The 27,875-nt window shown below is 32.6% G+C and overlaps 2 protein-coding genes across 4 annotated transcripts; one reads left to right on the forward strand and one right to left on the reverse strand.

The window, feature by feature from the left end:
* The first annotated feature begins 1,041 nt into the window (after positions 1 to 1,041).
* Positions 1,042 to 2,768, forward strand: LOC149943771 (uncharacterized). The gene is made up of 2 exons (XM_090174793.1): positions 1,042 to 1,157; positions 1,414 to 2,768. The coding sequence occupies exon 2, from the start codon at positions 1,484 to 1,486 to the stop codon at positions 2,498 to 2,500; it is 1,017 nt and encodes a 338-aa protein (XP_090030919.1). The 5' UTR covers positions 1,042 to 1,157; positions 1,414 to 1,483; the 3' UTR covers positions 2,501 to 2,768.
* Positions 2,769 to 4,760: 1,992 nt separating this feature from the next.
* Positions 4,761 to 27,875, reverse strand: AspRS-m (aspartyl-tRNA synthetase, mitochondrial). 3 transcript variants are annotated; one of them, XM_090174603.1, is made up of 18 exons: positions 27,699 to 27,875; positions 25,838 to 26,001; positions 25,683 to 25,778; positions 23,757 to 23,855; positions 19,353 to 19,476; positions 18,696 to 18,742; positions 15,888 to 15,959; positions 15,656 to 15,730; positions 13,922 to 14,026; positions 13,672 to 13,848; positions 12,810 to 12,917; positions 12,474 to 12,530; positions 11,091 to 11,243; positions 10,178 to 10,289; positions 10,030 to 10,115; positions 6,766 to 6,885; positions 6,610 to 6,685; positions 4,761 to 4,912 (listed from the first exon to the last, which is right to left on the reverse strand). In XM_090174603.1, the coding sequence occupies exons 1-18, from the start codon at positions 27,805 to 27,807 to the stop codon at positions 4,788 to 4,790; spliced, it is 1,905 nt and encodes a 634-aa protein (XP_090030729.1). In that variant the 5' UTR covers positions 27,808 to 27,875; the 3' UTR covers positions 4,761 to 4,787. The 3 variants fall into 3 exon arrangements, with proteins under 3 accessions (XP_090030729.1, XP_090030730.1, XP_090030731.1); XM_090174604.1 differs by lacking the exon at positions 15,656 to 15,730; XM_090174605.1 differs by lacking the exon at positions 12,810 to 12,917.

Below are 27,875 nucleotides of genomic sequence, written 5' to 3' on the forward strand. Positions count from 1 at the left end.
CGTACCCTACGTAATATTTGACGTCATCGAATCTCAAATGCCAACAATGCCGTCGTATAATTAGCTCTACGTCTGATAAATCGACGGCCATTATTTAAGTAAACCAACCGGTTTGAACAACCTAGGCTTAGGAGCTAAAATGAACTACAATATAGTGTCAAGTTCTGTTAACGTAATTAATTTGCAAATTAATGAAATTCTCGGAGACTCACGTTCTAAAATACATTTGCATTGTCAAATAAAAGAAGCAGCTTTATTGAAAAAAATAGTTTAAATTCAGGTGAGCTTTTCTTGCGCATCTACAAGGTTGGAGTCTGTGCAGATTCTTTTGAGCCTAGGCCTAACTCTTCTAGGCTTGATATGGGTTTTATTAACACTGGTGGAATATCCCACTTCGACGACTTGTTCCATTTTCGGAAAGCGATCACTTATTGGTCATTTTCCCCAACCTTTTATTTTTCTAAATTACTCATTATTTAAAGGGCAACGCATGCTCTGTGGCAAAAAAGAAAGAAAAAGCAAGGTGCTTTTTAACCCCCTCTACCCCCACTCGGTACTGGCGAGAGTCCATGGAGAGTTTATCGTAAATTTCACACTTTGCATACATAGGCACACAAACGCCAGCTCACTTGCGTTGCCCTTTAACTATATCCGCACAAACCGAGCGAGTTTATAAATTTCAATAAAGCTACATTGGGCTGCCTAAAATTCCGACGCAAAAAATTCCTTCTCAATTTAGAGGTTTTTCATTTTCTTAAATAAATATGTTAGTAGCCAATAGTGTGACTCCCAAAATTACTAGGATGAATAAAAAGAGTAAAATATTACGTAGTCCACCTTTTCACTGGTTCGTGGTGAAGCAAACCGTTAGTGAAGATTTTTGAATGGAATAAAGGTACAGTGGCATACTTATGAGTAATTATGTTACATATGCTAGGGGTCTTATCGTCCGAGGTCGAAAAGCCTGGGGTCGAGCCGGCGGGGTCAAAACGTCACGTACCCACAGAGATGGCGATACTTTCGTCATCCGCCAAACAAAAAGCACGGTCAAAGCTACAGCTTCTACTCGGGCCGCTTCGGCGCTTCCAGCTATTTGAATGAATGTTTTAGTAACTTCTCCGATTTCTATGACTAAAGCTGAAACGTTGGGATAATAAGTAAGAGTGAATGATTTCTACTACTAAAAAAAGATCTTAAAAACTATGTTTAATGAGATAACTAGTATCCTTTTTCGTGGATCCTTAAAAATATCTGGATATTTTAGTATCGTTCTTTCTTTCTTGTGCTTTTTGTTTGTTCGTTCTGTTTCCCTTTTTTTTTTAATTGTTTAAATTGTGGTGTCTAAGGCCTTAATATCTAATCCGTCTCTCTATATTCGATGTACTCATCCGATGTTTATTGGCTAATTTGCAGTTGTGGCGTGAACTTACAAAGTATATCTAAAAATCTCTGTTGCTGAAAATAATCAACAATCAACTTTAAAATGGATGATTCGGAGCCAAATAGTGAGAAAGGAAATATGAAGATGGAGTACAATGTTTCGGAAAAGGCTGTAGAAACACTTCTGGAGAATGTTCTTGTTGGTAAAACCGTTGTTTTACCTTCTGAAGTATTTCGTTCAGTCACAACGCGGGGCGAAAATTCTTCGTTATACCTTTCTCGTGATACATCTCGAAAACAAATGTTATTAAAAAAATCTGATGCAGAACAGGCATCAGGAGTGAATGATCAAAAGAGGTTGACTGATGACAATTATTTGACGGCATTACTAGGCACATCCGACTCAAATGATGTGGTATTCATAAACAATGAAACAGCTATAGATAACTCTGATGCTAGCCATGAAAATGATGAAGATGGTCATGCCACTCGTCCAGTTACTCCAACTGGCCTGTTTAAATCAGCTAGACCAGTTTCGGAACAGTATATCCAAGCTAAACGAATTCTTAATTCTAATCCATATGGCGTTGAGCCACCAGATTTTAAAAATCTGCCAAATGAATTGGAAGAAGCATTTACTCTCTCAGCTGCTTATTTGGCTCAGTTAATTATTTCTTCAACTTCTCATTTGAATTACAAGTTGGATGAAGTTTTAAAAAGGTTTCCTGCTGAATCTCAAGTTGCAGCTTCTAAACCTATCGAGTCAATTAAAAATTGTGCCATTACGAGTGTGGTACCTTTCGAAACTACAGAGCCAGCAGCAAATGAATCAAGAAGTCAGAATCATAACCAAAATGATAAAATTAATTTGTCTAAAGCTCACCAGAATGAAACAAAAAGTCCTACAAAGCCTTTACACAATTCAACCTCAGAAAACTGTCCTCCTGCTCTGAAACCAGTTGTTATTGATCCATTTGCAAATTTCGAAATATATCTTCAAAGAATCAAAATGCCACCTCCTGAAGTAGCTGCTCATGTTAACCATGTACGAATCTTAACCAACAAAGAGGCCACCAAGTATATGGCAAAATTTGGTTATACTCCAAAGAAGAAGAAATGATTAGAGGCTCCAAACTGAAAGTTGTTTTCCTTAAATGAAAATATTTCATTTATGACACTTTTGAAACTTTTATTCATAACATTTTGTTTAAAATCCATTTTTTGTGTTTCATTAGAACATAAATTTAGCGTTATCATTTTCTTTTTTAAAATTGGATAATTAAAACAGGACAGCTTGTTAAGATACAAAATAAACCTAGACTATCACAAGGAAACATGTATAATAAAGTTAGTTTTCATTAATGTGAAATAAAATATCAATCTTAATCTTGGAAGTTCTCTTTTTTTGTAATCAGTGTTTGCTTTTCAGTTATTTCATCTCATTGTTGATGTCCTGATAACTTTGATCATAACTTTTGATGTTTGATATTTTTTTAATTATAACTTTTTAAATTAATGAAATTATCTCATCAGTTTTCATTACCATGCAAATTTCAAATTCATTTGTGAGTTTGACATGGTAAGTCTGGCCATATGTGCCATCAAACATATGGGTAAGACTAGATAACAATATGTATACACTTAGAATGTCTGAGGAAGACTGATAACTTTTTTCTCATAGAAACAAGTGTGGTTTACAGCTTGCATCCTGCTAAACTAGATATAGCTCTTAATAAACTTATTAAGCCTTCTCTCGAATAGAAGTTCACTTGACTGTTTTGCTAATTACGTTATTTTAAGCCAGAACAGGGAAAGTTATAGATCTTCAGTGTGATAATGTATCAGGCGTTAGTTTAATTCTTTTTCTGATTATTTTACGAGTGAGTGCCCTTTTTTTCTTTCCATGAATTCTTGGCAAAGCCAGGTAGCCAATGAATTGGAAAAATTTTGTTGTTTTATATTCAACATACTTTTATCCAAGCCCGTTTCTCTAACTGCTTTTGCAATATGGTGGTAATGGATCCATACACATTCTAAGTGTATAAATATATAGTTTCCTTTACTTGAGTATTTTAAATGCAAATTCTCTGAACTAGTGACAGCTAGGAGCAACAAACACAGCACCCCACACAAGGAGAACGCAACCCGTCAAAAGTCGTGGATTTTCTTGTGTACAGTTTTCATTGGCTAGACGCTTCGCCTGCTGCCGTTGGAAGGGGAAAATTCTGAAATTGTCTTCCCCCCACCCGTAAAACGTTCAGCGTAAACGCTCATCCAATGTAATTCGTACCCAACACTGCATTAGTGTGTTTAAAGGCTAGCTGCGTTCTCCTTGTGTTTCTTGCTCCTAGGTGACAGGGACATCCATTAAAGGAGCAGGCTTCGCCCAATAATATTATCCAGTTGGAAATAAAAAGATTTGGATGACTTTTACTAGGAAACCATTTTTTAAGTAAATAATTATCTAATGGACAGTCACCCAAAATCCACACTCCTGCCCTTGGAATTGGGGTACTCCCACTAATTTCAGATTTTAGTACTTCTTTTCAAAGATAGAGGAAATAAAGTAAATTATTTAATTCACACTCATTGGTCTCCATGAAGTTTCAAGGGTCTAGTATAATTATTCGAATGAGTCTTTTAGTACGTGTCATTGGTTTTAAACTGCGATTTACCAATATAGAAAAACTTCCACTAAGGAGAATGTGGGAGCTACATCACATGGAAGAGTGCCTCAAAATCTATGAAGTTTACGCCAATACGGTCTCCACCCAAAGTAGTACGTAAGGTATTTATAACTTTCCTCTACTATACATGTCAGTGCAAATGTTTAGAACTTAAATATTTTGCAATTAAACTTTCTGATATTTTCCTGACGGATCTGTCAACAATCTAATTCCCTGATATATTTGATTTTATTTGAAGGTATAACAAAAACAACAATGAAACCATTATGACAAAGCAAAAACATTCATTACATATACAATATATACCAAAATGGAGCTCGCATTATGAAAGCTGCCCTAGAAACGTTATCTTTAATGCTTTAACCTATGGCCATCGGAAACGTTACATCTATGTACTTATCTAGTAGAGTTTTTTAAACTTATTTACATTTTGTACTACATTACGAGTGAAGTTCTTCAAAATAGTATGGCAAAAAATTTACAAATCCCATTGTGCCAGAACAAACCAATAGTTTTATCAAAAAAAATGATTAATGAGTTGAACACTTTACAAATATTAAAGCAATATCGTCAATCACTAGCTTTAAAGAAATAAGTATACTGTGTCAGAAACATTCATAGTGCAAAGTAAATAAGACAGACCTCAAGTTTGAAGCTAACACATTTTCATGAAAAATTTAATTTCTAAATATTACAAAATATGTAATTACAATCCTCTAGTTATTTTTTATTAATATTTGATGGTGCTCCAGACATAAGATCTTTTCCATCCAATGACTTAGGAAAAGCAATCACATCTCGAATGTTTTTGGTGTCACATAAAATGCTGATTAAACGATCCAAACCTAAAATATTAAAAAAATAACTAAGTTTTTTCCATGCTTAAAGGATTTCCTGTGGTATAGCAGCAGCTCAAATATATGGTGAGTATGGAAAAAACAGGGTTGGCATGTTTTAAATCAAGTGGTTTTTTTAACTTTGACACGATTTACTCTGAATTATTTGAAATTATTTGTACATTTTCTTACCAAAACACTACAAAAGTAAAACCGAAACGTATTGTTGGCCAAAATATTTGTACATAATCAAAACTAAAACTTAGTTTTAGCGGGACCTTTGTAATATTCAAAACCGAAAATAAATTTACAACAACACTTTTTAATGCGATACTGCTGTTCTATAGTTAATTGACTAATAATAATAGACTAGGCACAGAGAAAGCATCTAAAATTGTGTCTTTAACAAAGATGTTAAAGATAGTCCAAGAAGTGTGAGCCCTTAAATTATAGTCCAAAATATTAAAAAAGATAATTTTTTAATCTGGCCATATAATTTTGGTACTTGAATTTTTTAAAATCAAATTAAATTTTAGTTAATAAAGAACTGTATGTACAATTAACACAAGCGAAAAAATAGTTTGAGTAATATAAACCAATGTTTTAAAAAACAGGTTTTTATCCAACCCTGGAAAAACAAACAATTCATAGTATTACCATTGAGTTGGGAATAAATAGAGGTACAACTAAATCTGGCTGGCGTGGGACCAATTTCGTTCAATAAGGAGACTTTATCAACTTTATCGTTCTACCGTGGCGGCATCTGTCTCTAGTGGTGGCAACTATATTGCAATTGAATTTTTTCGCGAATCTGATGCGAAATTGAAATGTATGATTACTCGTAAGAAACAAACCTTTGAAGTTGTTTACAAATAATTTTATTCTGTCAACACGATCCTTTTTAACTCAAGTTACGGTGAGCTAGCTAATAATTATTAATTTTTAGCCATATAACTTTACAAAATATAGATGGCGCTACCGCCTAATTATAAAGATTAATTTCGTACAGTCTTATCAGAACAGGTCCCGCGTAACCGTGGCAACCGAAATCGTAATTGTAATTCTAGCAGTATTATTCCCAATTCAATGAGTATTACTGAGTTAAAAGCTAGGCTAGGCTAATACCCAAAGCACCACCCTAGGCCTAAGTCATCATGCGACTTTTGAAGCCTTTTAATTCAGGTGGCCGGGTTACAATGCGTAGGAGGGTGGTGGCAAGCCCTGCATGCCACGAGATCGAGCCAACAGCTCCCTACACTAACTATTACCGTTAACCTCTACAAGTTTTTATGGGAAGGGGAAACCGAAGAACTCGGGGGAAAACCCCTTAAACCAGTGGGGAGAGAACTTGCAAACTCAACGCAGAAGGAGTTGTTCCGAGTTTTCACCCAGTGCCACAAGTTGGGATCGAACCCGGCTCCTCTTGCTGCGAGGCGAAAGTGCTAACCACTCCGCCACCCCACCTATGGGGTTTTAAATTAAAGTGAATACCATTAACCTGGAAAGGTAGCACACAATTTCTTAGATATAGTAGCTGGTATTAATTGATTTTTTTTACTTAAGCCAAAGGCAACTATTTGCTATGTGCACAGCTGGTACAAATTTGAGGGTAGCATTGAAACAAAAAATTCAAAGTTACAATATGGTTTTTAAATTGTTAATAATTATAATTTTTTAATACTTTCAATTTAAAATAGGCATATTACCTAAAGCTATTCCAGCATGGGGTGGACAGCCAGACTCCAAAGCATCAATAAAATATTGGAGATCAGCCACATTCTCCTAAAAAAATTTAATTTTTGTTAAATTTTAATACTGTGGCTACTTTATTTGTATACCAATGAAATTGTATTAAAACTCACTTTTAAAATATCTTCAAAAATATATTTTTGAAGCTGTGCATCATTAATTCGAACAGATCCTCCACCAATTTCTTGGCCATTTAAAACAAGATCATAATGCTGGCCGCGTATTTCCAATAACTGTATAGTGAAATATTAATTTTTTTAGTTCACTAATGATGCAAATAAGTTGGATCTTAGAAGGGGCTCAGACCAATTCTTTAATAATAATTATCAGCTGAGCTAATAACCAACCCTTACCAAAAAATAAGTGGTCTAGGAAATACTTTAAGTTGGTATTTGGAAAAAAAGTATTTTCCCATCAACTTAATAACAACTTATTACCCCTTTAACTAGTTTATTGAAATATTCTGACCACTTGAGAATACTTAAAACCAACTTAACGTCAACTTTAAATGTGTATACCAACTAAAATCCAACTTTTTTTTGCCTTCGAAGTGCAATACATCAAAGAAAATAAATTATATTTTTATTCTGGGGTTAAAATTTACAATGAACTGCGTGGCAAAATAAAAGATGTACAAACACTCCAATCTATCAAAAAGATACCAAAAATAATTGTCCAAAACCATAATTAACCATTATAAATTTTTGTTTTTTAAATTGGTTTGTTCTTTTTTCATTGTTTTATTTTTCCCTTTTTGGGTTAATGATATTTTTATCTTTGTTATGTTTGAATTTTTCTACTTTTATTTTAATACCCTAAAAATGTACAATTGACATCCATTTGTTGTGCAAACATAAGAGGGCTATAAGTCGCACGACGACTTGGCCCTCAAACCCTTTCTTTGTAAATATAATATAATAGTAAATAAATAAAAGAATTGAATTGAATGAATGTTACGAGCGAAATACAAGTTGGGAGGGGAGAATCCCTTACCAAAAAATAAGTTGGATTTTAGTTGGTATACACATTTTAGTTGACGTTAAGTTGGTTTTAAGTAGACTCAAGTGGTCAGAATATTTCAATAAACTAGTTAAAGGGGTGTTATTAAATTGGTATTAAGTTGATGGGAAAATACTTTTTTCTTTAGGTTGGTAATTAGTTGGTTTTTAGTGGTCAGAAAATTACATATTATTTGTAAGTAGGTTTTAAGTTGGTATTTAGTTGGTTTTAAGTTGGTATTTGGAACAAATACCAACCATCTACCTACGATACAATACCATAGACTAAAAAAAGATCCGGAAAAGCGACAATAAATAGTCTTTTATGTGGTTGATCTCGAGTCGAGCATTCTTTAAACCTTTAGCATATGAAAGTACAGGGATTGTCACACTTTTGCTATTACCATTAACCTCAGCAAGGTTTTATGGAATGGGGAAACTGAAGAGCAGGGAGATAACTTACAAACTCAACGCAGAAGGAGTGGTTCCGAGTTTTTACCCAGTGACACAAGCGGGATCAAACCAGGCTCCTCTTACTGCGAGGCGAGAGTGCTAACCACTTCGCTACCCCATGGTGAGTGGAAAACAAGTAGCATTGCAAATTCAGAAACTATATTTACACCACCCTAAACACATGTAAACTGCCCACCTGGAATAAGGGCATTAAACAATATTAGCTGACTTGTCCCTATGGTGGGGCCAAGCTGATTATTATTACAAAAGATAATAATAATGATAATAATCAGCTAGGCTAATACCCGAGGCACTAATATGTATGTCTGTACTGTTGATATGCACATTAAACATATCATTTCATTCATTCATTCAATAATGGAAAATGGAGATGGATGATAAATCAGATTGACACAGAAATAAAAATATCTATTTAATATGAAAATTAATTATTTTCAAGTATTGGCAAGTTTGCTGTGCTTTTTTTGATAGTCAGATTTGATCAACTCATCTGAATGCTATATGTCACATACTGGAATCATCATTAGGCTGAGAAAACTCAAAGGAAAAATTGGAACTTTTTACAAAATGGCACTTCTTAAGAATTTTCCCGTCTTACTCTTCAGAGAATGGACAACTTCTACCTGATATTTTTAAGGAAATTAATACATGCATAAGTATTATAATTATTTATTCAAAGTGAATAAATATTATGCTTCTAATGGTTGTTAAAACCTAAGCAGGCCCGTACATGGGGGGGGGGGGGCGCCAGGGGATGCTCAGCACCCCCAAATGAGTATTTGAGCATTCCCAATCCGACCGACCCAAAAAAAATCAATTGCTCAATTACCGAAAGATATGATCTAAAATATTTGTATATTAAAAAACTCATATAACATAACATCTGTTACATGCATTTTTGTATAGGTGGGGAGATAAAATTGACTCAAGGCAGCACCCCCAAAAAGAATTTTAGCGCCCCCGAGTTTTGGCGGCTGTGTACCCCTTACCAAAAAATAAGTTGGTATTTAGTTGGTATTCACATTTAAGTTGATATTAAGTTGGTTTTAAGTGGTCAGCATATTTCAGTAAACTAGTTAAGTTGGTTTTAAGTTGGTGGGAAAATGCCTTTTTCTTTAAGTTGGTATTTAGTTGGTTTTTAGTGGTCAGAAAATTACATATTTTTTAAGTTGGTTTTAAGTTGGCTTTAAGTGGTCTTTATTAAGTAACATTTTAGGTAAGTTTTTAGTTGGTTTTAAGTTGGTGTTAAGTTGTTTTTAAGTAGGTTTTTAGTTGGTATTTGTCTCAAATACAAACTTAAAACCAACTTAAATAGTTCTTAGACCACTTATTTTTTGGTAAGGGACGGGCCTGACCCTAAGAACAAGTGCTGTATACCAGGAGTCTCATCCTGCTAATGGACAACCTGCACGATATTGTATATATAAGAACCAACTTCTTTTTGAATGAAAAATCCCTAAACAAAATAAATTGTTTTAATCATTTTATATATTTAGATCACTTATAAGAGCAGTTTAGAATAAAAACACATCATCATTTAAACAAATCCACTTCACTTCATCTATCACTTCTCGAATTGGGCTTAACATGCCAACACTGTGAGGGGATTGAAGGTGAGCAAGAGAAACGCAGTCATCTTCCTAACACGGTGCGGTAACTAATGAGCGCTGGTGGGGTCACAAATTTAAATAAGGGACTTAGGGACCCTATCGAAATAGAGGCTAGCACACAGAGTGTCAACACAATCTACCTCATGGTACAAATGCCTTCAAAACTAATTTTTAGTTTACCAACTTGGCCTTGATTTAAAAACTTTTATTAATTATAAATTAATTATTGGGGACATCCCTGTGTGTCTTATAAGCCTGCTCTACTACTTTCAAATTGAAATTTATAATTATTTACTTTGTTTGGATCTTTAATTTTATCCATGTCATCTAGATGTGGTGCTGTAAATGGATGGTGAACAGATACCAAACAGTTACTTATACCTGTAAAAAATTGATAAGGTAACTAAAAAGGGTTAAGTAATAAATAAATGAACATACAGTACCTGAACTTGCCTGTTCAAAGAGAGGAAAATCAGTCACCCAGATAAATTTATATTGTTTTGGAAAATCCAAGAATTTACAAACAGTTTCTCTAATTTTTCCTAGAACTTGGCCCTAGATAATATGAGAGTTCCATTTTCAATATTCAATAATCCAAGTAACATTTAGAAAAGCATAAAGAAAAAAATAACAATGACGTAAACTAACTAGAATCCATAACACGTCTTCAGGGATGTGTTAGCAGTTTTTTGAGGCATAGGCCAAGTCATTTAACTTGGCCCCAATGCAACATTTAATTTTTCCCCTAAAATAGTTTAAAGGAAATCTACATGTAGAATTCTAGCCCTAGTCAATTGCCTATATTGCATAGTCATTAATGTAGAACAGATGTACCAACTAGAGGCCCAACTTGAACCAAGCACCACTTAAAAGAGGATGCTAAAAACGTTTTGACAATCTTTTTGTCAACAAACAAAACATGATAAATTAAAAAGCACGTCATTCAAGATTTTAGTCTGTGCGATACACACCTGTAGTGTGCCTCTGGGTGGGGATGATTATCTAAACTTGTACACAGCCCCAATCATGTGCTTCACTTACTACAGCTTCAAGCATAAACTAGGGCTAAATAATTAGAAAAATTTGTGGTCATTATCAGGAAAACTTTACATGGGGAAATTCCACATTATGTGAAACAACTGCATATTACAGTACTAATTATCCAAGATAAATTATCAAAGTAAAAGCTAATAGGTCAAGTAAAATCTTGAAACTTCGCCCAGCCCAAAATGTTTTTCTGTAAAATAAATTTTATTACTAAAATGTCTAGCCAAATTGGTGTAACCAATGTACAAGTAAACCACCCCAGTATAGCGATAAATTAAAAATGTATGATTATAAGTAAAAATACTGAACTGCATTATATCTTGTACCAAAACTGAGGAAAATTTGATGTCCAGGTTCAGCATTCAAAAATGTATTTAAATCTTTCTGTAGTTTTGGTGAGACATGTTTATAAATAGATGATTTCCATGAGCCATTACTTTTCACTTCAATTTGAAAAAACTCCTGAAATGTTTTAACAAAGTGTAAAATTAAAATAATCGCCACAATGCAGAAAATGTGGCCAAAATTAAATGAACTAGTTAAACTGCAGTTAAAACTAAAAACAAAAAATTCTTCAACTAGCCCCAACTGTTTCAAAAATTTTATTTAAACCAAATGTACACTAATTTTTAAATTCAAAGTTTCAGATTAGACTCCTTACATGAGGCGTGATAATAGTAAAAATTTATTCCCATCACCATCACTAAAATTATAAATAAAAATAAAGCGTGTGTAGGAAAATTACGTCAGCCCTTTCAGCCTTTTTCTAGCAAGCAGTTTTCTGTTCTGAAAAGTTTGATTACACAAACACTCAGCAACTAGTAGCAACAAACACACCAGCCCCACACAAGACAGCTAGCCTTTAAATACACAAATTTCATTGGACGAGCCTTTACGCTGAACATTCTAGGGAAAGGGGAAGACAATATCGGTATTTTCCCCTTCCAAGGGCAGAAGGCGCTAAAGCATCTAACCAATGAAAACTGTAAGCAAGAAAATTGACGACTTATGACAGGGTGCGTTCTCCTTGGTTAGGGTGTTGTGTTTGTTGCTCCTAGCTTTGCAATAGATCGTAAAATGAATTCCAATGGTTTCCAAGCCTCGGAAGATTTTTTTTAGGAAATATATGGGGAAGCATTTCATGACAGCATGGCTGCCAGTCTCAGCGCTTCACAACTTCAATAGTAACTGAGGTAATTTCTACCATTTTAAACGTCTAGAATGATTCATTCAATTAATAATTTAAGTTTGAAATTAACAAATATCAAGTTATATAAAAATTTACAGTTAAACGACCATTTTGTTAAGCTTTTATTTCCAAAATTAAACGGTCAGTTTACTTAGATGGTGCCACATGCTGCACGAGGACACATGATTAAGTTATGTTTTTCAGCGATTGGAAAAATTGAGTCTATGCACATGCATGCTCAAATACCAGCCCATCCAGTGTTCCCTCCCCAGCTAGTGCTTAGTTTAAAAGTGGCAGTGACAGTTAAAAATTACACCCTACATTTATTTTACCGTCTATTTTCTTTAACAAAAACCTTTCAGAGGCATACTTTTGGTATTATTTTACTTATGTTTATGCAGATATGTTATTATTTCTTGTTTCATTTCCAAAAGTTAATTTAAAAAATAGCAAATAATCTGGATAAAAATTATATATTTTTAGTTAAAAAACAATCGTATCACCTCAGTTCCAAGAAACCTCAGGGGCTCTTTAAGTTCCTCTTTAGCTTCAATTGAAATCTAGAATATTAAGACATAACAGAAAAATATAGAATAATAGTGCTTGATGCTATATAGGAAATACACATATATGTATACACTTTGAATATCTAGGGTTCCACTGCTAAATGCTATTAATCCAATTGGCCTTAGACTACATCAAAGGGCTGACTGCTGCAAGAGGCTTAGTTGTAAAACAAAATAGCTGTGTTAATGGAAATCATCACAGTCAATCCAGTCTTCCTAAGATATTCAAAGTGTATACATATATAATTTCCAAGACAAATACAAGCAGCAAACCTCTTTCTTCTCTAAAACTAAAGCTTGTATAGTATAACTTGAAGTTTTTAGTTTGGACTTCAAAAACTCGGAGTCCGAGGCATTTACAATCCTTGTTAAGTCTTTAATCTATAAATAAAACATTTTAAGATAGATTTTTAAGTATAAGCATAGGCATAGAATTCTAAAGGACTGTTTGGGCCAAAAACCTCCCAATAATTTCAGGAGCGGGGCAGAGCCCCCAATAACTTCAGAGGTTGTGTCGAACCTCTCCAAAAAATCTGCAACATTTAGAAGGGGCATCTAAAGTCAGTTACACTAGAGCCAAAAACTCATTTCAAGTCAGTGTAAATACCAGTTTAGACCAAAAAAATTAGGATAAATTTGATATTTAAACTGGTTTATTGCTCAGTTAGTTTTCACATGAATCCTGTATAATATTGTCAAAATATTTCTCATCATTGTATTGCTTTACCAAAATACCTGTAATATTGCGGGATCTGCAAAAAAAACAGGGCATGCAGTGCATCATTGTAGACAAGGACTTAGCTTTAATCAAGCTACAGTCATGTCATGATGGATTCAGAGAATGACACAATAGGGTCAGAAGTCAGCCCCTTAATATTTCAGTTTCAACCATGTGTTTAATATTTCCAAAATCAGACACTAAGGCAATACAAATGGCGCAGTTCTAAGAGAACTGTATGCTGTCTAGCTTTGGGTTCAGTTACTTATTTAACCAAGGTGTATCACAACTCCCCTTTAATTTGATGGCATGGGAAAAAAACTTTTTTTTTTTTAATTGGGTTCTTCACCTGCCCTGAAGCAAAAATCGGTAGCCTGAAACCAGAAAAGATACGTAACATAAATAAAATTATTATACCTGACTGTGATGTCTGAGGTCTGGTTTATCAGTTCCATATAGTTGTTGACATTCTTGAAAAGTTAGTTTTTGAAAAGGAATTTCAATTGGATGATCCTTGGGCAAGATTGAGTGTAAAGTGTCCTCAATTAAAGTCATAATACTTTCTGCAGTCACAAATGACATTTCTAGATCAAGCTGAAATATAAGAAGAAAAAATAATTGAGAGATAAACCCAATGTCTTGCTATGAAAAGGATTATTATCATTACCTGTGTAAATTCGGGCTGCCTGTCCCTCTTGGTAGATTCATCTCGATAACACCTCGCAATTTGAAAGTATCGATCAATGGATCCAACCATTAGCATTTGTTTAAACTGCAATAAAAATGTTGTACGAATATTTTGTAACAGATATCAAAAACTTAGAGCAGGACTTAGGAAAAGGGAGCTGTTAAGTTTCAACTTATCAAAAAAGGCCATGTTTCACTAAAAAAAAAATCTTTGAAGTGATGTTGATAAATTTTAACAGAAGTTGCATGAGTTGAAACTCAGTACTGTTTGGTAACGTTTTCAGCCACCAGATGGAGTAACGCTCAAATAAATTGCTTCTAACAAGAGGCGCATAAACTGCATACTTCGTAAAAAATTGTCTTTTAATTCATTCATATATCTTGGCCACAAAATAAGCAAATTAAAAAATAAGAGTTGTTTAGTATTTAGAAGTGTGAAAAAAGAAATAAAAATACAAAAACACAATTTATAGAACACTATAAATATTGAGATAGATGGCTAAAGTGTAACTTAAAACACCAATTTTAAATTATTTTTACAGGGTTGGTAATTTAAAAACAAGTGTTTTAAACAAACCTTTTAAAGGGGCTCCAAAGTTCGGTGGCAAAAAAAAAAGAAAAATGAGCAGGCTTCTCATCCCTCCCCAACCCCTCACTCAGCCTTGGCAGAGGCGGGCAGAGTCAACCGTAAATTTCGCACTTTACTGACTTTACACACATTTTGACACCAAACTTTTGAGCCCCCCCTTACCAAAAAATAAGTGGTCTAAGAACTATTTAAGTTGGTTTTAAGTTTGTATTTGAGACAAATACCAACTAAAAACCAACTTATTTTTTGGTAAGGGCCCTTTAAACAAAACACAATATGATGATTTTTTTTCTCAGAAGTTTTTTTAAATTTAAGGAGGTTTAGATAAAAAATTTCTCGATTGATGTATTGCTAAAACGACTAGAAAGGTGACGGACTCAATAATAAACAGTTGGGATTAAAATTTCTGTTATGAAATTGGCTCTTGTTTAAAGCCTATATGTATTGTTTTATTTAACTCCAGAGATTCTTGATTTTGTTAGAACATTGTGAAGTAATTTAGTTCTCTATACGCCACATCCCTTACCAAAAAATAAGTTGGATTTCAGTTTGTATTTAGTTTGTATACATATTATTAGTTGATATTGAGTTGGTATTAAGTAGGCTCAAGTTGTCAGCATATTTCAAGTTACTATTAAAGGGGTAATAAGTTGTTATTCAGTAGGTAGGAAAATACTGCTTTTGCTATGTTTATAATTAGTTGGTTTTTAGTAGTCAGGAAATTACATAATATTTTTAAGTTGGTTTTTAGATGCTTCCCTAGTAGGATTTAAGTTGCTTTTAAGTAGTTAAGTGTAAATGTTGATTCTGGTTTAGTTGGAAATAAGTTGATTAATAAAGAGGATTTAAGTTATTTTTAAGTAGGCATTTGTCCCAAATACAAACTGAGAACCAAGTTGAAAAACAAGTTGTCCTAAGTGGTTTTATTTCTAAAATTAACTAAAACTAATCAAAAATTATTTAAACAATTGACATAAATCATGACATCCCTTAATGAAACAAAGTTATCAATAGATTCAACGTTTTAAGAATTTTTTTCTCTAAAGCAGCAGACAGGGAGCTAGCGCCCAGTTTTAGAGCCTCACCATTCTCATCCAACCACTCTTTAAGTGGCAAAATAGTAACTGTGCTTCTCTGTGTCCTGGTGATTGAAAGGAAGGTTAGGCAGGAAAAACATTGCAGGATATTTTTTATATTTATCTACAACGAAGGAACAAATACAGACAATGTATCTAACATTAAAGCTGTTAATAACTTCGTATTCATCAACAAATTAGTTGCTATAATTTAAGGACAAAAAGTTTAAATATTCCTATTTCATAATTTCAGTATTTTCAATTTGGTTAAAAAAATGTACCTGTTGAGGACTCTGAGTCAATGAATAAAACTTTCCTTCTAGCCTTGTTGGTACCAAAAACTCTTTGGCTCCCTGAAATAAAATATTGGCTTGTATAATCAATATTTAAATATATTCCAGCATTTAATCAAGAATGTATTTATTTATACTCAGGGAGAATGACATTTTTTCTACCCACACCGAAAAGATATCCGAAACTTGCTCGTGTCATTTAATGAGTTATGGTCAGACAATGTTGACTGATTTGCTACAATTTAAGGTGGCTATTGGATTTTTATCTTTATTTATATGTAAGGCATTGCTATCCCAAAAAACATAAGAATCGCTTGGTCTACCCATTGAAAAAATCAAATTTGTCTAAAATGCGATAGGAATATAACTTGGCCGCTAGGGGTCATAGGAGAAATATTTTTGCATTATAAAAATTTTCATATTCTGAAGAAACCAAATATGTATAAATATGTATTATATGTGCCCTCTGGAGTTTTTGAAAAAAATCGTGATTTTGGAACATGCTGATTTTTTTTTGGGTAAGCAGCTTACTCTTCGTGCATAAAGGGAATGCTAAAAATCAAAGACTATATAAACGCTTCACTTACTAGACAGGCGTCTCCATACAAAAAACCTGTTAACACTTTCGAAACACGAGAGAAGCCTTTGACCAGCCGTTAGAGGCGCCACTAGTAGCACTGCTGAAGCGTGGGGAAAATTTTGACCAGCGTCTGCTTTCATATGCAAGTTGAGCCATTGATCATGCCAGTCTATTTAGTGAAGCGTATATATAGTCTTTGCTAAAAATTGTCCCAACAGTCATTATCTCTAAGTATAAATTAACATATTCTTGATTTAATAATGAAATCTAATCAAGTCCCCCCAAGGGGTATTCGAAAAATATTTAGTCTTGCTTACAAAATAATATTGAAAGCATTTCATTTTTCAAAAGTCTGGTGGTGGCGCTTTGTCAGGAATTGTTACCTGGCAGTTCCAAAGACAAGTAAAAACTCGCTGAGAGATGCCAGTCATTAGTGAAACAGACTATTATTATTAAAACTATAATTGGAAGAAAGGGAAATGCCATACTTATTTCTATTATGTTATTTATGATACTTGTGATAAAAAAGTAAAATTTTGTATAATGTAGGAGGAGGGTGCATTGAATAACAAAGTAAAATAAGGGAATGAAATGGTTTAAAAATGTTTGAGCAAAATAAATATTTTTCCCTCAACACCGATGCCAGCAAAATAAATTGAAGACTTTAATTATAATGATAAATGCTAAATAAATGGTCACTGTCTAGACCTTAAATTAAAAATATATGAACTGGAGATAGCTCAGTAAACGCATTGCTAAAAATTACAGTGTTAAAAAAATTTCATCAGCTTTAGCTAATTTACAATTATGGTGAGTTAAAATTTAATTCTAATATTGTAGAGAGAAAATGTTCCATAGTTTAGCAAATCAGACCATTAAAGGGAATAATAGTTAAATGGTCAATCAACAAAATTTTATTTCTTGCGACTAGGAGCACCACTGATAGCTTATTTGGGTGAAAACTATATTTTTACTGCCATATGCCAAATTCAGACACATATGCTCCTATCTCGCAGGCTTTCCTCGTAGTGCAGATTTAGCTGAGTTAGAAATGGCGATTTCACAATTACTACCATCAATTTTCAAAACAATTTATATTCCCTTAATAATTATGGTATTTTTGCAGCCTTATTCCTGGTAGACTAGTCAAAATAAAACACAATTGTAGATAGGGATGCACCGATATGGGTACAGCCGATATATCGGCTAATCGTGGCCGATAATATCGGCCGATATTAACAAAGTTACCTATCACAATATTATGCTTTTTTGTTTACTCTCGTAACCACCTGTTAAAAAATGATATGATCTATGGCTTTTGGAGTCGAAAAACCACTTAAGATTCCTGACCGTTTTGGACGCGAATAATTATTTCCTACAACAGCGATCAACTGGCCTTTTTAAAAGGAAATGTAAGGTTGTGGCAATAAATGTTTTCCATTAATTAGTTAGTTGAGTATCGCCTTTTTTTAAAGTTTTTCCTGAAAATATTTTTCTAATACCAGAAGTATCGGCTAATATCAGCCTCGCTTAAGCCGATATTGGCCGATACCGATATTTGAAAAATTAGCCGATATATCGGTTACCGATATATCGGTGCATCCCTAATTGTAGACCTTTAATTTTCAAAATCATGCTCAATTAAAATAAGGGAGATTAATCTTTTAATCCAGCCACCTGCCCTTACCAAAAAATAAGTTGGATTTCAGTTTGTATTTAGTTTGTATACACATTATTAGTTGATATTGAGTTGGTATTAAGTAGGCTAAAGTTGTCAGCATATTTCAAGTTACTATTAAAGGGGTAATAAGTTGTTATTCAGTTGGTAGGAAAATACTGCTTTTGCTAAGTTTATAATTAGTTGGTTTTTAGTAGTCAGGAAATTACATAATATTTTTAAGTTGGTTTTTAGATGTTTCCCTAGTAGGATTTAAGTTGCTTTTAAGTAGTTAAATGTAAATGTTGATTCTGGTTTAGTTGGAAATAAGTTGGTTAATAAAGAGGATTTAAGTTATTTTTAAGTAGGCATTTACAAACTGAAAACCAAGTTGAAATACAAGTTGTCCTAAGTGGTTTTTAGCCAACTTATTTTTTGGTAAGGGTGTATAAAGGGATTGAAAGTAGCTCAATGATTATTATTATTTTAAACAGTAAAGATATGATTTTTTCACCCAAATTATATATTTCACTGAGAAAAACAAATATATGTTACCTACTCCAGGAGTTCTTCTGAAAAGGGTAGGAGTTTCAACATCAATGAAACCTAAAATAATTTTATCATATAAGCATATATTTTATTAATTTAAAAGTTAACAGTAAAAGTAAGGAGCAATTTGTAGCGAGTGTGAATATTTTGTGTCATAAAACCGTATTAAAAAGTGTACAAGTACCCTTAATTTTTCAACAATAAATCAGGTAACTTCTAGAATACAACTCAAAACATATAACTGAAATGTTAAACCAAGGTTTTTTCATTTTTCATTAACTAGTATCAAGAACGCATTCAGGTTTGCTTCATGATTCATTTCGTAATGTAATGTATCTTTCCCCCTTTGTCCTGGTAACGGGGAAGTACTTTCACAAGTAGCAGGATCTCTCTCCTTGGAGGTTGATAATATATTCGAGCAATCATGAAAACAAAGGCCATAGTTGCAGCCACATTTCTCTTCTTGCTAATCTCAAGCTTGTGTGCTAGTTCTTCAAACAGAATGTTTAATACTCTGCTAATTTTATTTAGTTAGTTTTAAGAAACAATGAAATTTATAAACTTGAACGGTGTTAAATGTACATTATTTTTTAAAGATTATAAGCCTGGCATCCCAATTTAGTACCAGGATTTTCCTCAATATTTATTTTAAAAAAGAAAAATTTACCATATTCCTTTGCCAGAAAATTCCTAATTTTTAAGGAGAAGTCTGAACGGAACTTTAAATTTCTCTGCATATTGGGATTTCTTAGATCTAAATAACGATATTTAAGTCGAACTACCTCTGTAACCTGCAAAAAATATCAAACATTATTGTACATTAATTTTTCAGAACAACCAAAACACGTGAGAATGAATAATGTCAGAAGTAAATGCACAAAAGTTATTGAAATAGGCTAAGATATATTTTAATGCAAGCTGACATATAGCACCTTTCTGCACTACAAAATAATGGAGTATTCTAAAATTTACATCTTGATAAAGGATCTGACCTCAGCTGTCCTGCAGTAGGAAATTTTTAAAACAGTTCTTAAATTAATTGAAGTTTTCTAAGGTTCTGACAATGGAAGAAAGTCAACACTCATGTGGAATATTTTCTAACTTAATATTGTTATAGTTTTTATACAAAATAAATATGGAAATTTAATTTATAGTTCATACTGCTAACTGCTGACAACATTTTCTTTAATTTTTCATAATTATGATTTTCCTCAGGTGAACCCTACATTTTAAATAGCTGGATTCAATTGTGATTCATCTTGATTTTAGGATATGATTAAGGATATTCCATTCAATTAAAATGTAAAAGCATACGCTAAGTTAAATATAGCATTCTGGTATCTTTGGTTTATTTCCTTCTGATAACAAATATCTTAATCGTTTTTGTTTCTCTTATGCCGAACAGCATCTGCGCCAGGAGCCATTGGTTGGATAGCGGGAATGGGTAAAAAAAAATAGTATTTCTATGAAGTTCAGTAGTTTTTTTATTTAAAAATTATCAAATTGATTGAATTATAAGCCAAAAAACCAAATATCCCTCATACTGGTATCAAATATTGTTACAACTTGGACAAATAATTACTGGACTCGAAACCTAAGCAAAATCCCCAGTTCCACAATTTGCATCACCCATATGCGATCCTTCCGAGAAAATCGCGAAATATTTTCATCCAAATACAAAATAAGTGCATAAAAATGTCAGATGACCTGCATTCTGTCGTCGGCTCTGCTGTTATTAATAGAAGTGTATTAATTAATATTGGAATAAAAATGAAAGGGTAGTGATTTAATTAATTTAAATAGGAAGTTTGCTTTAATGCTTTTACATATATAGTTTGTGTAAAGGTTTAAATAGATTATAAATTTAAAAATCCCTAGCATCAGATGCTGTTATGGTTTGTGTAAAAGTGATAAACGTTTTTCTCATACACCTCATATGAAAGGTGTTAAGTTCTACAAAATCCCAAACCCAAAATACCAACTGTGAAAATGTGAACTCTGGCTGAAAGCTTGTGGATGATAAGAATTTACTAATAGAGACCTTTCAATATACAGACAAAAAACAATTTTACGTACGTTCTAATCATTTCGTAAATGGAATGGCAAGTGTGATGAATATCGAAAACCAATATCAAGGTTATAATTATAAAACCTCTTAAGTCAGGTTGACTTAAGAGATTTTATTGCAACTTAATTTATTGCAAAATGTGTTTCAAAGAGGAAATAAGTTAGAAATATAAGTTTACTAAGGTGGATGGTCACCTTAATTCAAGTCCGACTATACTTTGAATTCCAAGATACTATAAATCTGTACACTTAGAATTAGGGATGCACCGATATAGGTACAGCCGATATGTCAGCTATTAGTGGCCGATAATATCGGCTGTAATATCATCCGATATATTGACTGATATAAAACAAAGTTATCGTTCATAACAGTAGTGTAGAAGATAAAATCATTATGGAAGACGGTTCAGTGCACTGACATACCATTTTATTCTAATTTTTCATGAAAAAAGTTCTGAAAATGTTTCTTTTCATTTTACTGATATATCAGTGCATCCCTACTTAAAATGGTTAAGACTGGTGGTGCTGATGATTTTCAGTGAAAATTCTGCTTGATCTTAAATCAATTGGGGTTTCTTAAACTCATATTCCGGTAAATCTGTTTATGAGTGGGTGTCCTCCATTTTCTTTTTAGCAGCTAGTCAATGAATTTGAAAAAAAGCTCTATGTCATAAATTCGGAGCAAGGTGAAAATGAATTCTTAGACATTCAGACTGTATATATATATTAGTGAGAGCGCATGGTGATAAATTGTTCGGAATTGGTATACAGCTCTAAAAATTGATATACACGTGACTTGAACTATACTCTCGACTACATAATTTTTATTTTTCAATAAAACCTTATGGAAAAAGTTGATAAGCAAAAAACATGCTTTTTGCCAAAGGCGCGTGCATCTTCGTTTGAGTGTGTTTTCCAAATAAAATATTCTACCTTGCACAGCATCTCCGCCACTTTATTAATAAAAAATGGTAAATCACGTGTAGCTCTAGTACGATAAAGTTATTAATTTTTTTATGGTGATACGTGTCATAGAACTACTTAAAACCAGATATGGAACCACATTAAAATCAATTTTTTACTGGGCGTTTTTTACGATTTTACCTTTTTCTCTATAGTGAAAAATTGTACATAACGTGTAGCTCAGGTGGAAAAGGTGGTAAAGTTACAAATTTTTATGGTTGTAACCGTTCCCAGTTCGATTTAACGTATCTTGATCCAGATGAATCACGTTAAGTCGGTCACGGTTACAATATGGGGAACGCTAGAGGCGAGGCATAATAATAAGAAGCGAAAAGACACAGCAAAAATAATCAAGAACAAGATTTATTGTTCCTTCATAAATTAAATAATAATCACACTTACAATGAAATTTAGCCCTTCATTGGACATTGTCTCTTTTATGGATTGGACGGCAATCAGATTAAAACAAAACAAACTGAACGACTGTTAACTAGACAGAACCTTCTAGAACCAGCCAGGGCACGGCACCTGGTGAAATCGCCTTTATATTGGCCACCAAGCGCGAAACTAAAAATAATAACAGGGCGTGAGAATTGGATAACGGGCTCAGTCGCCATCTGGTGACTGAATCCGTTACATGGTGTTACGTGTCATAATAATACTTAAAACCTGATATGGAACCACATCATATTTCTTTTAACGCTATTTTCAATTTTACATTTTTCTCTATGGGGAAAAATGGTAAATCGCGTGTAGCTCGGGTGGTAAAGGTGGTAAAGTTATGAAATTTTTTTATGGTGATACGTGTCATAGCACTTCTTAAAATATCATATGGAACTACATTGAGATATTTAAAAAAAATTCATTTTTTTCCCGCTTTCTTCTGATTTGATCTTTTTTATATCGAATTTCCATGGCAACCACAAGTAAGCCTAATTCCGCGGTTTTATTGTGATACTTAAGAACATTTCACATTCTATGTCTTACCCGTAGAATATGTTCAAGTAATGCAGTTTCCCTTAATGCAAAAGAAATATTTAAATATTTTCATATTTATGTTTTAAAATTATTCATTTATAATAATTGTAATTTGTTATTTAAAAAAAACATATTGCATTAAGTATGTAATAAACGTAGACAATTTCAGTTGCATTTGAAGTTTTTATTTATTGGGTAGACGTAATACTCAAATATTAAAAAAAAAGTGAAGTAAAAAAATTTCTCAATGTGGTTCCATATCAGGTTTTAATTAGGACTATGACACGTATCACCACACAAAAAATCTTAACATTACCACCTTTACCACTCAAGCTACACGCGATTTACATTTTTTATTCGTGAAGTTGCGGAGATGCTCTCCAACTTAGATTATTATATTTTAAAAACACATACAAACGAATATGCGCGGAACCTCGGCAACAAGTAGGTTTTTTGCTTAAAACCTTTTTCCAGTAGTTTTTTTTTAAATAAAAATGTGGTAGAATAGAGTATAGTTTAAGGTACAATTATATCAATTTTCAGAGCTGTATACCAATTCTGAACAATCCGGGTGTTTTTGTAACCATGCACTCTCACTATATATAGATTTCTATTAATACTTATGCAAATATATGTTGTGATGGTTTATATTGTATCAATTAGAAGGTTATTGGTTATGAAATATCATCATTGTTTAATAGGACTTACTGTAATGGTGGCTATGAGAGAAGTGCAAGATAAGGGAAGGGGGTTGTAGACTGGTGGCACCAGCCAGCTAGAATGTTATTAAGAATGTAATTAATTATCTATTACACCACAGTATACTAAAAATTAAACCTCTTATTAGTCCGAAAAACACTATTAGGATTGTTTAAAATAATTTAAGTTATATAAGTTCACAATTAAAAGGCACGTAAAATAAATTTCATATGAAACACAACACTGGATACTTTCCTATAAATTGTACATTATATATATATACAATTTCTAAATATTGGACACTGCCATAATGAATTTAAATGGAATAATTAGTGGTTTGTGATTTAAAATCTATGATTTATACTTTTGAGAAGTCACTGATCCGAAATGGTAAATTTGGTTTTGATATTCCTAAAACATCAATTGCATGAGCTAGAACTTCTATACCACCAGTTTTCATTTTCTGAAAAGAAATTGAGATGTTACAAATTTCATAATCTGGAGTTATTAAATTTAAAAAATAAACAAAGAAACAGAGTTCCAAAAACACATTTTTTTTTCATTCTAAAACAAAAACTTGGAAGTTTTTTTTAAACATTATTAACAATACAAAAATATTATGTACTGCCCAACTGACAAATATCAACTTTCATATGATTTTGAAAAATAATTGAAGACATTTTATTATTTATAACTTTTTGCATTTTAAACTAAAACATTATTATTATTATTATAATTTTTAAAGAAGATCCCCATCCATAATCTCACAGCCTAATTTTCTCAAAACAAAATGTGGACTGATCTTTCATATTATCAAATCAAAGTCTGAGTTGGGCATGTCAGTATTGAAAAAAGGTTTGGTAAGAACATTAGCATTGAAAGAATAGAAACTGTCCTATTTATTGTTGTTATGTTTATTTTGATTCCATGTGAATTCCCCCGCCAAACTGCAGAAACATATATTGCTTCACGGCTCCAAATTTATAGTATGAATTACTTCGCCAACAAATTTAAAATTTATAAAATGCACATTGTAGGGATATTTACTCAAAAGCCATATTTTCCTCTTGTGATATTTGCTCTTAGAAAACCATTTATATGATGCGTAAACCCATTTTCAAGAGAATAAAACTAATATGGATATTTCTATCTTGGATGTATTATATAGTTCTGCTCTTATCTAATGGTTTTTATTCACATGACACAACATGTACTTTTGCCAGTTCTAGGTGTTTTTCCAAAATACGTTTTAGAAGAGCAATAGTTTGGTTTGATTTTATATAACAATAACATCAGCATATGGTTCATAAATCTCTAAATATCGCAATATATTTCTTACATTTTAACAACAATAATAATCAGTTAGGCTAATACCCATCTTTTAATGCCATTAATTCAGGTGTTATACTGTGTAAGTGTGTGGTGACAAGCCCTTCATGTCCCTTGAGCCAACAGCTCCCTAGACAGATAGCTCAAGTTTTTATGAAAGTGGAAGAACTCGAGGGAAAACCACTTTAACCTGTGGCGGAGAGAACTTGCAAACTCCATGCAGGAGTAGCTCAGAGTTTTCACCCTGTACCACAAGCAAACCTGGCTCCTGTTAATAATAGGGCAATATTCTTTCATAACTACATGGTTATTAATATGACCTGGTTTGCATTGACCTTTCAACCTAATACCATAGAGCGCTATGGTGTCGCCATCTAGTGAGGATCTATATATGATATTACTGCAATAATAAATAAGTTTGTTTTGTGCAGTTCTTTTGTTAAGCTCTAGATGATTGTTTGTTGAAGGTTGAGCTATTCTTAGTCTAAATTATTGTGAACTTGAGCCTTGTTTTGTTAAGACTCATAAGAAATGAGATGTGAATATTGTATGATAAATCTAACTTAACTTTATTTAACAATTAATAAAACGATTAACATAGAATAAAACGTCTGGTTTATCTGCCTTAATTAACAGCTCCTCTTGCTGCGAGGTGACAGTGCTAACCACTCCACATAGCTAGGTATACTGACAGCTGTAATGTGGTGTGTGAGGATGGTGTTGAGGGTTTAATAAATTAAAAGATCTAATTACTGCAACATTTGTTGTTGAATTTCATGCTATTATTCACATGATCATAGAATCTAACAAAGGTTACCCAACATGAATGTTCTTTAAATTTGTCTGCAAACACAACCAAAGCTGAAGAACAAGCCAGATGTAAAGAAAACAGCAACTCAATTGATAGATCCCTGCCACTACTCAAGTATACCTCCCAAATCTATGTATATACAATACACACATGATTCACTTGAGCTTCAGGTCTTAAATGAACTGTTCCCTTCACCTTCAATACTGATTCAGCTGGAATATTACTCATGACTGCCAATTCAGTATCCTAATATTAAAGGTACAAATTATTATAAAATCAAAAGGTTAAAAGACACCAATACTAACATTCAATAGTACTTGAACCACGCCATGTCCATCTCTCAATGTGAAAAATTTACCACGGTTAAACTGGAGCCAGCCACATAGCGTTACATCTTGTCCTTTGTGAGAGGAATTTAAATCTCCACAAGTGTGAGATCGGAAACTTAATTTGACATCCCGACTACATTCTGGTCAGCGTAAGTAAAAAAAAAATAGTAGTGGAAACACATCTTCATTATGAAGAAAATATTTAAATAAACTATCTCAGGATAAACATGAAAAAAATAGTCTAGTACAACTACTAACATTTGGCGAGATTAAAATTAAATTAGATCTATTTTGTGCATTTATAATCTCTTAAGTATTTGTTAATTTGAAAAGCTCTACCTAGTCATTACTTCACATACACAATGTAGCAAAAAAAAAATTTACTTCATTTTGAAGTTCTGAGAGCTATTTCATTATTCTACAACAGTTTTGGAAATTTCACTGTGGACGTTTGCTTATAAATGTGGTTTATTATTTCTGTTAAATTCTGTACCAGAATTATTGATTTTTAACACTATTTCCAGATTTGGCTTACGGTGAAATTTAAAAAGGGCCCCACTTACTTGGCCTACCTAACAAAAACAAAACCTTGCCACCACACTGGTTTAGGGATTATTTAGTTTATTTAACCTAGGATGAGGGGAAGAAATTTTAAATTTATCTTTGCATATGTTGTAGTGAAAGATAATCAGCTTTCCATATTTTTTTTGGCTCACGTTTGCCATTTTCTAGTGAATGTCAAAGATGATACCAGGGTAGGGTGGTCCTTATTTGATTTCTTTCTTAAATATTGAAGTCGGACCCTCTAAATTAATTACAATGTATATAAACAAACTTCTTGAGAAATTTGGGTTAAATTGAGCAAAATTTAGAGGTAGCTCAATGAGCTTGAAAATTCCCTATATTTTAGCATTAGAAGAAATAATGATTTTTCATTCTTATAAAAATTTTGCGAGAAAGTTAAGGGTTGTGGCTACTTTCTCTAAAACTGAAAAATTCCAAGTAGTATAATAAATCACTAAATTATCTAGTTTCAATCTGCCTTGTGTAATTTAGTATTATGCCTCTTTATCCTACATATTGGACCCATTATCATACGTAAAAAAAGCGGTTTGAAATTAGTGATATATTAAATTACTTGGAAAGTATCAGTTTTAGAGAAAGTAGCCACAACCCCTAACTTTCTCGCAAAATATTTATAATAAAGAGAAATCATTATTTTTTCTAATGCTAAAATATAGGGAATTTTCATGCTCATTGAGCTACCTCTAAATTTTGCTCAATTTAACCCAAATTTCTCAAGAAGTTTGTTTATATAAATTGCAATTAATTTAGAGGGTCAGACTTCAATATTTAAGAAATATTGAAAATAAGGACCACTCTAATACCATGGGCTAGTGACATTATCTCGTATTATTAGTTATTCTTGATTTAACTTTTTCTAAATTCTATTTTTTAGGAAATCTACTGGGTATTCTTTCACTTACATAAATTCAATTGACGCTAGCCATTGCTACTCTATATTAAGGATTATTTTATACTGGCCTCATGCAGTTTCTAATATTGAGAAAATTAATCCTAGAGGGAATGTTTTTACCTTACGCAACTGATAGAATCCTGTTAAAAGTCATACTAATACACTCTGGCGTGTTGGGATTTGCTTTTAGCCACATTCAAAAACCTAACAACTTATAGAGACAGTTACTGTTTTCAGTAGGCACACTTTGAAGGAATTATGTTATTACATCTGGTACACTCCTTCTGTGATTTGTATCACTTAAATTTTTTATTTTTTTTCAAAGAAATCAGCTTAAAACTAATGAATGTAATATTTTACTTTGTAGTGACTCGGATGTAAATAATTTCGTGTGCTTGTAATGAAACAAATCTGGAGTTTTCAAACTTTGTTTTAAAATGTTTCTAAATATGGGTATCATAATAACCATATAAAATTAAGTTAATTTGGATATGAAATAAGAGTTAATATTGCACCAACGATTTACAATAACCGCCA

This window comes from Leiobunum rupestre, chromosome 5 (assembly GCF_980474605.1).
Source record: "Leiobunum rupestre chromosome 5, qqLeiRupe1.1.hap1, whole genome shotgun sequence".
In the NCBI taxonomy this organism is placed as follows: Eukaryota; Metazoa; Arthropoda; class Arachnida; order Opiliones; family Sclerosomatidae; genus Leiobunum; species Leiobunum rupestre.

Bases quoted from the DNA above. Each gene is read 5' to 3' on its own strand.
- LOC149943771 (XM_090174793.1), top strand. From the start codon at position 1,484: ATGGATGATTCGGAGCCAAATAGTGAGAAAGGAAATATGAAGATGGAG.
- AspRS-m (XM_090174603.1), bottom strand. From the start codon at position 27,807: ATGGTTATTATGATACCCATATTTAGAAACATTTTAAAACAAAGTTTG. The intron at 15,960-18,695 runs GTAGGTAACATA...ATTTTATTTCAG, and splicing joins TTTTCAGAAGAACTCCTGGA to GGAGCCAAAGAGTTTTTGGT. The intron at 13,849-13,921 runs GTAATGATAATA...CTTATATTTCAG, and splicing joins GGCAGCCCGAATTTACACAG to CTTGATCTAGAAATGTCATT.